We start from the raw sequence: 12,064 nt of genomic DNA, 5'->3' as shown, positions 1-12,064 counted from the left end.
AATATAAAGACATCAGAGATTGAGCCATGAATTTTCTTTATTTGATTTTCCTTTTATTTGTTAGGGGAGCTAATAGCTTATCTGGTAGCTTCATCTTTGTTAGATAATTCACCTAGTAATGAATGATGTGTTTCATGCTAAAAGCTTTTTATCCACTTTGAGATTACATCCATAATTACAGGTCAAACAAAATTTGAATTAATGCAATCTTTTGGGAGCTAAATAGCTTATCTGGTCGCTTCTTTTATGCGGAGTTTTATTGGGGTACTGGTGAGGGCAGTGCCTTATTGCATTTACGGATTTTGTTAGCAATATAACTAGACCTCAAATTTCTCCAAATTCTGTTCTTTTAGTTTCACACCAGTGCCTTCTCTTTGTTCGACATGCAATAGAATACTTATTTATTATTTATTTTAAATCCAAGGCATTGGTTTTTTTTGTTTCAATGCAGAAAGTATACAATACTGTCATGAGATGGGTTCAATTCATTTCATTTCCTGGTTTATGGGTTTCTTTTACTCTACAACAGTCATAATGGGAAATTTAGTATAAGGCTCTGGACTCTGATTTAGTCACTAGGTCATTTCATTTATAATAATAATAATAATAATAATAATAATAATAATAATAATAATAATAATAATATCAGAGAGTGAAAATTTGTCTAAACATAGATTGTGATCCTCTCTCTCTCTCTCTCTCTCCAATTACTATGCATTTGTGTTCCTGTATTCGATATGTTTGTGAAGGGGCTGTTTCAGTACCCATCAGAAATACATGTTGTTCTAATCTCCTACACTAACTAGATTTGGTGTGTTAGTTGAAGCATTTGTAGATGGACAATAATGAATGCTCGGACAGTATGATGGACCTATTTGAAGCATTTGTAACACTCCAAGAAGTTGTGTCATCTATTAACTATGTATGTGGTGTGTACATTATTGTACTACATGTTGCCTTGGAGAGGTACCAATCTAGGTTGGATATTAAAAGGTCACAACATCCCTTCCAAGCACAATTAGACTATTTGAATAGATTGGTGAAGCATAGCGATATTGATTGTCATGAATAACTCCGAGTGAATAGGCATACCTTCATGTGTCTTTGTACACTTGTCCGAAGTGTGGGATTATCTGATTCCAAATATGTCCTCTTAGAGGAGAAAGTTGCAATGTTCTTAAATGTGATTGCACACGATTATAAGAATCATAACATCAAGTTCAATTTCAAGCAGTCTGGGCAAAGAGTTAGTCAGTACTTTAACAATGTCCTTAAAGCTATTTTACGCCTACAGGGTGTCTTACTTAAGACACTAGAGCCAATAACTATAAATTGCACAGATGATAGATGGAGGTGTTTTCAGGTATTACATAGTTTAATTTCATTTAGATTTTTGGCAAACACTAACATATTTAAAATGAATAACCTTATTTTATTTTGATCTTTGGTAGAATTGTCTTGGAGCTCTATATGGAACTTATGTTAGGGTTTGTGTTCCTGCAATAGATAAGCCAAGATATAGAACACGGAAGGGTGAAATTGTTACTAATGTCTTGGGTGTTTGCTCCCAAGACATGCAATTCATTTATGTGTTGCTTGGATGGGAAGGTTCAGCTTCAAATTCTAGGGTACTTAGAGATGCTGTGAATAGACCAAATGGTTAGAAGGTGCCGACCGATAAGAATCTATATAGTTAACTCATGCAATCTTAATTTCCCAATTTTTAAAGTACTTATACATATGAAATCCATACTTGTTTTCAGGTTTCTACTATCTTGTAGATGCGGGTTACATTAATGGTGAGGGTTTCTTAGCGTTGTATAGAGGGCAATGCTATCACCTCTCTACACGGAGAGAGAGGGGTTTCAACATGAAGCACTCTGCTGCTCGTAATGTTATTGAGAAGTGTTTTGGGTTACTCAAGATTAGGTGGGCAATACTGAGAACTGCTTCGTACTACCCAATCAAAACCTACATGTTGCCTTCTCCACAACCTCATCAGACGTGAAATGCCAGTGGATCCATTTGAGTTCGAGTTAAATAACACTCATATACCTCAACCTGATTTAGGAGAAGAGTTCATCAATACAGCAGAGCCATCAAATCAATGGAGTGACTGGAGGGATACATTGGCAAACATAATGTTCAATGAATGGCAAGCAATTAGAGGAGTTGGTGGAAATCCTACGTAGTTGAGATAGTTTATTTAAATATTTTATTTGTAATGATGAGAATCTTGTCTATTTTCATATTTGCAAAATATGTAATGAGAATCTTACGTAGTTGAGATGGATTTTTTTTATTTTTTTTATTTTTAAGCTAATCAATTTTATTTGTTTAAATCTTTATTTCATTGAGAACCATTTGTTGCTTTCATGAGTGCGTAATAATAGCTATATTTTAGGTAGATTGAACAGTTGTTTAATATCAAGAGTGCTTTTTTTATTTTTTATTTTTTTATATAGTTCATGCACACTTTTCAATCATATTTTCACCTTGTCTTCCATACTTGTATTTTGTATATTAGAATGAGCTATTAAATTAATAATATGTGTTGTACATCATTATTATAGGCATAGATAGTGTTGCTACCAGTCATTCTCGAAAGAAAAGTAAGGGGAAGGCAGATGCTGGTTCAATTGGGAGTTGTAGGATTTGGACAAAGCGGGAGGAGTGGTTTCTCATAAGTGCAATGAGAGATTTGTGTAATAATCCTAAATGGAAGGTTGACAGTGGGCAATTTAAGTCCGGGTTTTATGGCGAACTTGAGAAGAGAATAGTCATGACTTTTCCTGGAAGTGACCTTCGTGCTTGTCCTCACATTGAATCAAAGATAAAAATTTGGAGGAAACACTATGGCCATTTGTATGAAATGACTGAGCTTAGCGGGTTTAGATGGAATGACATTGAGAAGATGGTTCTTGTTGATAGTGCTGATGTTTGGGAAAACTTTGTTTGGGAAGTTTTTTTCTTCTATTTTTTAGTGTTCATCTCATCATAACTACTAGATATCCCATTCATCTTCATTTCAATTTGATCTCATTTAGCTTACCTTTAATTTGAGCTCTTGTTGAAAGAGCTCCAAGTACATATTCACTCCCTATACTTTTGTTTATGTGCTGCATGCCTGAATGTTCTTTCTTTCTTTTGAACTTGTGTAGAGATAACCAAGTGCGAGTTCTATGCAAAACAAGTCATTTCCATATTATGAAGATTGGCTTGTTCTCTTTGGCAAAGATAGAGCCACTTGTGAGTTAGCTGAAGATCCCGTAGATGCAGTTGAAGCAATTGCTGTGGAGGAAGCCATGGGGAAGAAGGGTGATGGTTCTCCAGCTAAGCAATTCAATGTTGTTGACTTCGAGTGTTCAATGTCTACAAATGGAAATGTATCCAACTCTTCTACCTTTAGCAAGAGAGGAACAAAAAAAGGCAGGACTACTGAAGGAATCACAAGTAATGTTGCTACAATGACGGAGACACTCGGCTCTTTTTTGGACAAACTGGACACTAGATTGGGTGAGATTATTAAGAGGACTGCGTAGACACCCCATTTTTGACCGCCCTTAAGACTTGGGGGTCCCAGGTTGATTGTTTGTGGACGAAGGCTATGTTGTGCAAAGGTTCGATTTCTTCGGCAAGAGGAGCTTCAAATCCCAACCTTACACCCATTTTGGACCAAAACTACTTTGACCAAAATGATTTTTAGACCTTAAAACCCTCTCTTTCAAAATATTTTTGAAAAAACGTTTCTATGATGTTCCGAGGCTCGCATTTCGTTAAATGTTACGCTTTTCGGTAAACCGAGCAAGGACAAAATAGAAATAAATGAAAGAGACGTGAACTCTTTGAAAATTGTTTCAAAACACCTTATTTAGAGGTTTGGAGTTGAAGAAAATTGGAGGAGAGGGAAGAACCTAGTTGGGGAAGAAGTTGGGCACGAATCGTTAAGAGAGAGTCGAGCAGCCCTCGCTAAATCAGGCCTATCCTTCTGTACACTTGGATTTCAGCTATGAGGCCACCACCATTGGAAAGTGGACTTCCAGGGTTTCATTTTACATTCAAGAATCTCCTAAAGCCGAGCCCATATGAGCTATGGCTGGTTGAAGTTGGGCATCAATCCAGTTAGAACTGAAACTGAGTAGTCTTCACTAAAAGAGGCATATCTTTTTGTACAATTGGAATTTTTATGTGAGGCTTCCACCATTGGAAATAATAATTCCGGGGCTTCAATTTAGACTCAAGAATCACCTGTAAAGGAGTTCGGATGAAGGAGATATGCTTGTTTGAAGTCGGGGCCAGAAACCAATTTTTGCTTGTCGGCAACAAATAGAGCTTGTCGGCCATGTGTCGGCTACAAATGGGGTTTGTTGGCCATATGTCAGTGAAGAGTGACCCTTTTTGGCCACAAATGGTGGCTTGTCGGCCACCAATGATGGCCGGGCGGCCACTGGTGCAAGAGTAGCTCAGATTTTACAGATATTTTCCCTCCAGCTGTTTCACACTACTCCAGCTGTCCCTTCTTTGATATTTTCGACCAAGGCTCTTGTATTTCTATATATAGAAGGCCTTCTCTATTGTTTTCAAGGTTAGAAAGATTTGGGAGCCTCTCTCTCTACAATCCTCTCTCTCTACAACTCTTTCTCTTTAGATTTCTCTCTCTCTTCCCCTTTTGTGCATACAAGTAGAGATACATTTCTAGTTTGCCTATCAACCCTTAACCAAAGTTACTTATCTTTGGGCTGAGATTCCTTGGGACCTTCTTTGAGCTTTAGAAGGTGATTTTAGCTTGATTTGGTGCCTCATTTGTGCCTAAAGTGTGCTTCGCTTCAAGAGGTATAACCTTTACCCTTTAAGCTTATTTTTCATACTTGTTTTTGCCATCTTTTTGTACTATTTTTTGGGGTGTTTTTGAACTGAAAAACCTCTATTTTTCTGGGTTAAAAGTGTTGGTTTAAGGCCATTTCAAGTTAGGGGGTGGTTCACCCTTCTCACTCATTTGTTGTTAAAGCTTTTGTGCCTTCATTCATCACTTTCAAACCAACTTGTTTTGGCCTTCTAACGACTCAAATTCAGAGGATTTTTAGTGGCAAAAAACTTGTTTTGAAGTCCAAAATTAGAGGGGTTAGCCTCCCCTCATTGTGTCTTGTTTGCATGCCTAGTTAGCTTTATATGTTAGCATGTTTTTGTAGCTTAACTTAGCTTATTTCTAGCATGTTTTTGCCTCTACTTTGGGCTACTTTAGCTATGTTTTGGGTTGTTTATGTTGTATAAGTAGTCTTTTGCATGGTTGTAGTGTAACCTCATGTTTTAGCTACTCTTGTCTTCATTCCAACATGTTTTCCAGCTGATTTTGGGCTATAAAAACTCTATGTTTTTGGTCTGAAGCTTAGGTCCTAAGGCCATTAAAGGTTGAGGGGTTGATAGCCCTTCTTTGTACCCTGTTTTGGAGGCCTTGGCCCTTCTGATTCCCACCCTTTTGCTATCCTTTTCCAAGCTTTTAAACACTGTTTTTCAGAGCTATTTTAGTGAATAAAAACATGTTTTGAAGTCCAAAAATGGAGGAGGTAGCCTCCCCACTTTGTGTCTTGCTTACTGGTCTAGCATGCTTCATGTTTTAGCCTATTATTCTAGCATGTGTTAGCTTAATTTCAGAATGTTTTAAGCTATATTTTGGGTTGTTTTGCATTTGTTTTGGGCTGGTTGTTGCTTTTGAGCTTTGTATTGCATAGCTGTAGTGCAAAGGGCTTCACTAGTTTGGTGTTTTAGGCCTTTAAACATCATTTTCTTGAGTTGATTGCATGTTTTAGTATTATTTGCATGTACTTTCAGCACCTTAATCTCTACAATCTCCCTCATTTCTTCACTCTTTCAATTGTTTTGAAGGTGTTTCAACCTTAGGGTTGTTTAAGCTTGAGGTTGAGGCTCATGCCTAATGGTTTAATCCTCCTTTGAGGGTTCATTACCAACGGCATGAAGTTTCCCTCATGCCTTGAACTACTCCTTGGTTGACACTTAGTTCGCTTTAGAAGACATTCAGCAATGGACAAATTGACTAAAGAATGGTTTGGTAACTAAAATGAGTAAATAAAATTTGACAAGTAAAAGTGTGCAAGATAAGCATCTTCGTGTTGCATTGCATGTGTTCGGATCAGACGTTAATTCAAACACGAGGGAAATGGGACGTTTCATACTCAAAGTGATGAAACGTTTTGCTTTTCTTGGTCACCATCACCCTTGATCCTACATAATAGGGTTGTGGTTCTGTTGAGTCTTGTTTTGCACTCATTAAGCTTGTAAAAGCTTGGTTCGTAAGCCATCATCCATGGAAAATTCTTGGTTGATGGTTTGAGGGCCAAGAGTTGCACTCTTCTAAGCTTTTGTGATGATAAGGAGAGTAACAGTACACACAAACCTTGAGAATACACTGCTTTGCCTCTATTTTCTCTCTATTGTAGCAAAAAAGGGAAGTTCAGGAAAGGGGTTGCCAATCGGCCACTAGCTTCTACCGATCGGCCACCAGAAGTAGCTGACCAGCTACTAATGGTAACCGACAACCACCATTGGTAGACGACTGGCCATCAATGAAAATTTTGCACAAGTGTGTTCCTGAGTGGAAGTAGAGGTGTTCTGAAAATTGGCACAATTTTCAATGGTAAAAAAATGTGCAAACAGAGGCGTTCAGTGGCAAGGCAGTGGATTTTCGAGAGGAAACCAACCAAGCATGCATGCGTCCCTCGCCCGTGAAGCCATTTAACTACTTTATTTAGTTAATTGGTGGTTGCTAATTTACTTATTTTGTAATTAGCTAGTTATAGTGTTTAGCTAGTTAATTCATTTTGTAATATATAATTAGCTTAGAATAAGTTAGTTAATTCATTTTGTGTTGTAATAATTAGTTAGCTTAGCTTAGATTAGCTTAGCTCCTATTCATTCGGACCCTCCTTCGAGAGGGCGTAATGTTGTAATAAATGTGCGTGCGTGTGTGCATGTCTTCCAACCCCATGTCTTTTTCCCTTTTATTTCACCGCTTTTGATGGTTGGTTTAGGGACATTTTCAATTAGCATACCTTATGCTTGCATGTTTGCATCCATTCATTTGTCTTGCATGCACCGAGGCTCGATTCATCATTCAAATTGTATAGCAATTTCGATATCTTATTTGAACACGTGTTTAAAAGCATATTATCAAATTGAATCAAATCAAATGCCATATTAGTAGTCGAGCCTATTAATTTCATATTGTATGTGTTGCATTTGGCATCTTGTATAGTTAGGATCATGTATCTTTCTAACTAGTTTTTGTTTTGGCTTGGAGTACTCGGTAAGTTTTATGCTTTAGCATACTTGTATGAGTGTGATTGCCATATTGCCATGATTCGCATGCTTGCCATGAGGCTATGTGTTTACTTGCTAAACTGCATGAATACCTGTGGATGAAGGCTTTGTTATTTGAATTGGAACGATTTAACAAATGTATGTTCTAAGCCCACTTTGTTGTGGCAAAATCATGTTTTAAGCCCACTTGGGGTGGCAAATCCGCATCTTTTAAGCCCACTTGAGGGTGACAAATTCAAACCATTTTCGCAAACAAACATAAATTGAATTGTTCCAAGTCTTGTGACTAGTCTATACTTGTTAGTGTGCGTCACATAGTAAAGCTAGTTTAATAATTAGAACAAGAACACATAATGTTTATAAAAAGTATATCATGATTAGTAGAGGCCGATCTTTGATCGGGCGAGCGGGGATACTCATTTCAGGACCTTTCCTTCTCGTACCCAAGTTCCTGAGCCGAGGCAACTTTGGTGATGACGGACACGTGGCCTTTGGCACGAGTCAGGGTTTCCTAAATTCCCCCAAAACAAAAATATTTAGGTGGCGACTCTGTATCTGGCAAAGCAATCCAATTTTGGCATTATTTGATTTAAAATTCATTTTCCAAAGCGGTTTGCTGGATTTGGACTCTTTGGTGATTATCAGTTTCACATTGCACTTTAGGAGACTAGATTCGGAACCGCGGGAGTCCCAACTGTGAGGCCTTTCTTTTCAAACCCTTTCCGAAAGGCCGAGGCGTGAAAAAAAGCGAGTCCACATATTGGATATCAACATGACTTATCCCAAGCTAGAAGGAGTGTCAATGTTGAACTTCTGAAGCTCCCCTTCACATCAACTCAAAGGTTGACAGTAGGTTCTCTCATTGTCAAAGATGCTCAGCGAGTTGACTGCTTTTTCAGTCTCTCCGATACCGACAAATTGGAGTGGGTATGTCTTTTGTTGGGAGGGCACGCATAAGTACACCTGTTTGGGATTGTGGTTTATTCGACACAATAGAATATATAATAGTATTTGATAATGTGGGAATTTAGTTGTGTGGAAGATATTGGAGATGCTATATTTCTAGCTTACACACATCACTGTTCTACAAACTATTGTGAACATTGCTTTTCTTAGTTTAATATTGAAAGTGAGTTGATTGGTGGAGCAAAAACAAAAACAAAAAAAAATACATAACCTATTACATGTGGTTCTAATGGGTGAACATAATCTGTGTTTAGACAAATCTATGTTCAAACATAATTTTGCATGTGTACTTTTAGGCCATGTTTGCATGTGTTTAATTACCATTTTGTGTGTGTGTATGTGTGTGTGTGTGTGTGTGTGTGTGGACATGTTTGCATGTGTTTAATTACCATTTTGTGTGTGTGAGTGGGTGGGTGTGTGTTGGTCATGCACTACTACAAAAACAGATAAAGTTCACACTTTTTTTGGGTGATGTTTGTTATTTAATCACACCTTTTAAGTTTTATTAAAGTGTGATCTTTGAGAGTGTGATTAAAATGGGTCATTTTTAATCACACATTTTAAGTGTGATTAAAAACATTTAGATCACACATTTTAAGTGTGATTAAAAACATTTAGATCACATCTTTTAAGTGTGATTAAAAACTAATAAAACCTGTGATAATAAACTTTAGATCACATCTTTTAAGTGTGATTAATAACATTTAGATCACATCTTTTAAGTGTGCTTAAAAACTAATAAAACCTGTGATAATAAACTTTAGATCACATCTTTTAAGTGTGATTAAAAACATTTAGATCACATCTTTTAAGTGTGATTAAAAACTAATAAAACATGTGATAATAAACTTTAGATCACATCTTTTAAGTGTGATTAATAACATTTACATCACATCTTTTAAGTGTGATTAATTACTAAAAAGATTCGACATATTTGAAGAATAATCAATATTATTTTTGTACGCACATTTCAAAAATGTAATACACACTATATACTATACTTTGAATCACAACCACATATTCAATGGAATAACGTCATATAACCACATATTCAATAGAATAACGTCATATATTTCATAAATGAAAATTCAATATGTTCAAAAGTATAAACAAAGGAATTAAATAAAAAATTTTAAACTGTGCTTACTTATATTTAAAAAAAAAAAAAAAAAAAAAAAAACTTGAAAAACTAAGTCCTTGAATTCTTTGACCATATTTTGCATCTCTCCAAGAAATTTCTAACCTGAAAAATAAAAACACAAATTAATTCATAAACCACTAGAATCATATGAATAAACTAACTATTTGTAGAGATTGTTCTAGTCTTACAAAAGATAAAGTCCCACTAATCACACCCCTTCAAATGTCTTAACATTAAATACCTCTACCATGACATGAAGCATGTAAAAACAAAATGTAACTTTACCCATAGAAATTGCAAGTTCAACAGAAATTTTACTATAACCAACAACTTAATTTAAGAGGCTCTATCCATCTCAAATATTTAATGTTCTACAAAAGAAATACAATTGAATGTTGATTGTGCAAATACTTTGAGTGCATTTCAAATATCTATGGTGTGTTGAATGTCCGTGTCCCATACAAAAACACTTAACAATTAGGCAACCCTAGCTTGCAGCCCTTCATAAATATGCCAAAATTTTGAAAATGCATTCTTTCACTAAAATTTATCATTCAATGAACATGAGTTACTTGTACTGGTAAGAAGAATAAAAAGCAGTACAAGGTTCAGGGTTTTTTTCTTGGAACAGCACTAAATTCCCCTGTTACAAACAAATATCACCATTAGCCAATCAAATCGACAAATCGAAAACTGAGAACAGACCAAATAAGGGTATAGTTTCAAAATTAAAACAAGTTATTTTGATAAACCAAAGTCATCAATGAGTCTCTTTTTAGGCTTTAGAACAAATAATTGAAGTGCTATAAATTTTCAAACTGTCTTCTACACCCAAGAAAATGGGAAAAAATATAAAAATAAAAATCATTAAACAACACACAACAAAATCATCAAAACTAAAGAGCTTGAATTGCTAATCTATAAGAAAGTTACCATTTTCATGCATTTGAATCACATTTTGTGTAGATCAAGCATTCATGAGCAATAAAGATTCTATAAAAATGAAGAAATTACAGAGACGAAGCATCTCTATTGACATATCAAAAAAGCTCCATGAAATTTTTATATATTCAATAATCGCAACATTTAGTTCAAAAACAAAAACAAAAACAAAAGAAAATGAAAAAAATAAAAATAAAAATAAAAATAAAGCATTTGAAAGCAAACAATCAAACATATGCAACCTGTATAGCTAATATCTCGAAGTTAAAAAGGAAAAATGAAACTGGGTACTTTCAATATATATATATATATACAGTGATGAAGAAGAAGATTGGAAGTTGTGTGGTGAGACTAAAGTCGAACAGAGCACTACAGTCATCAGTTGCTCTAATAATTTTAACAGAAAATTGAACAACCCAAACACATAAAACTGCCAATAGTTCAACCCAAAAAAGCAAAATAACATCAGCTCTACTTGTTGTCCTCAAGAAATAGCTAATTCTCACCTCTTGAACTACCCGAAAAGCTTCCTAGTATGAAACACTAACACCAACAATCTCCCAATCTCAATTAACAAATCATATCAATTCAACCAGACATGCTGCCAAGAGTGAAAGTATGTTGCATTTCGTAAAGAGTAAAACTATGCTCCTGAGTCTTGACAATGCTTAAAAAAATGACAGCATAAAACAATGCTCCTGAGTCTTGACATACTTAAAAAAATGACAGCATATAATCATGCACTCTACATAGCAAACCGCAATAACAAACATTGAATTGTAAACCAACACAATATTTTACAAAAGGAGCAAGTTTTTGCAACAGAAGGTATATAACTCCTCTGTGAAATAACATAATTCAACACAGGGATTCTACTTTGATACTTAATAATCATTGTCCATTTGACTGTTAATTAGATATTAAAAGAAATACATATGAATAAATACACCTTGCATCTGGATTGAATCTAACATTTGATAAGCATCTAACTAGACTGAGTTTGATGTTTTCAATACTTTAGAGGTGCTAAAATTTTGTTCTAAATTAAATATGCCCACTTAAAAGTCATAAAACTTTATAACATAAAAATAAATAAGCAGTAAGAAGTAAAAGACCTGAGTGGTAGGTTCTTGACTCATACCTCTGCGGTCGTCCCAACGGTTGCAAACCTCATCCTCCCATTATCAGGATCCCTATGAACCTGAACAAAATTTTACAAATAATGCTACTTTGAGATAAAAGGCTAGTGAAACAAATCCTAGGCACAGAGAAAATAACTATGAGCTGTCAATGACTTCACAAACCACGCCGATGGTATAAGGAGTATCAACTTGGCACAAAGCTCTTTCAATAGCAGCTATAAAGTTAGGTTGTATAACTCTTAGAGGAAGGGTAGCCTCTGGAAACAGAACAACTCCTGGAAAAAAAATTATAAAATATATATATATATATACATATTAACAAAAATAAAGAAAAGGAATTAAAGTAATGAAGATAAGACTGAGACAAAAGACGCCACTTAAATTGTTCCTAAGCCATGCGCATATGACACTAGGTCAATAAGCTACACCAAGACCTGTAAATCATTGTCCCTCAGCTCTATGGCATTTCATGCTACTTGGTTAAGCTAAATCTTGAATTCATGAACTCGTAGGGCCATACATGAGTCACAAACCTCTG

The 12,064-nt window shown here is 35.5% G+C and overlaps 1 protein-coding gene across 1 annotated transcript; it reads left to right on the top strand.

Moving 5' to 3' along the window:
* The first annotated feature begins 835 nt into the window (after nt 1–835).
* Nucleotides 836–2,008, top strand: LOC114301155 (uncharacterized). Its single transcript, XM_028246073.2, has 4 exons — nt 836–966; nt 1,123–1,363; nt 1,452–1,659; nt 1,764–2,008. Exons 1-4 carry the CDS (start codon nt 836–838, stop codon nt 2,006–2,008), a joined length of 825 nt encoding a protein of 274 aa, XP_028101874.2.
* The last annotated feature ends 10,056 nt before the right edge of the window (nt 2,009–12,064 follow it).

The sequence above is a fragment of the Camellia sinensis genome, chromosome 5, assembly GCF_055761805.1.
Source record: "Camellia sinensis isolate YWXY chromosome 5, ASM5576180v1, whole genome shotgun sequence".
NCBI classification, from domain to species: Eukaryota; Viridiplantae; Streptophyta; class Magnoliopsida; order Ericales; family Theaceae; genus Camellia; species Camellia sinensis.
The sequence above is the reverse complement of the archived record's forward strand: the minus strand, read 5'-3'. Positions and strand labels throughout refer to the sequence as shown.

Coding starts and splice junctions, on each gene's coding strand:
- LOC114301155 (XM_028246073.2), top strand. CDS start 836: ATGGACAATAATGAATGCTCGGACAGTATGATGGACCTATTTGAAGCA. Junction 1,364..1,451: donor ATAGATGGAGGTGTTTTCAG/GTATTACATAGT, acceptor GATCTTTGGTAG/AATTGTCTTGGAGCTCTATA. Junction 1,660..1,763: donor TGCTGTGAATAGACCAAATG/GTTAGAAGGTGC, acceptor ACTTGTTTTCAG/GTTTCTACTATCTTGTAGAT.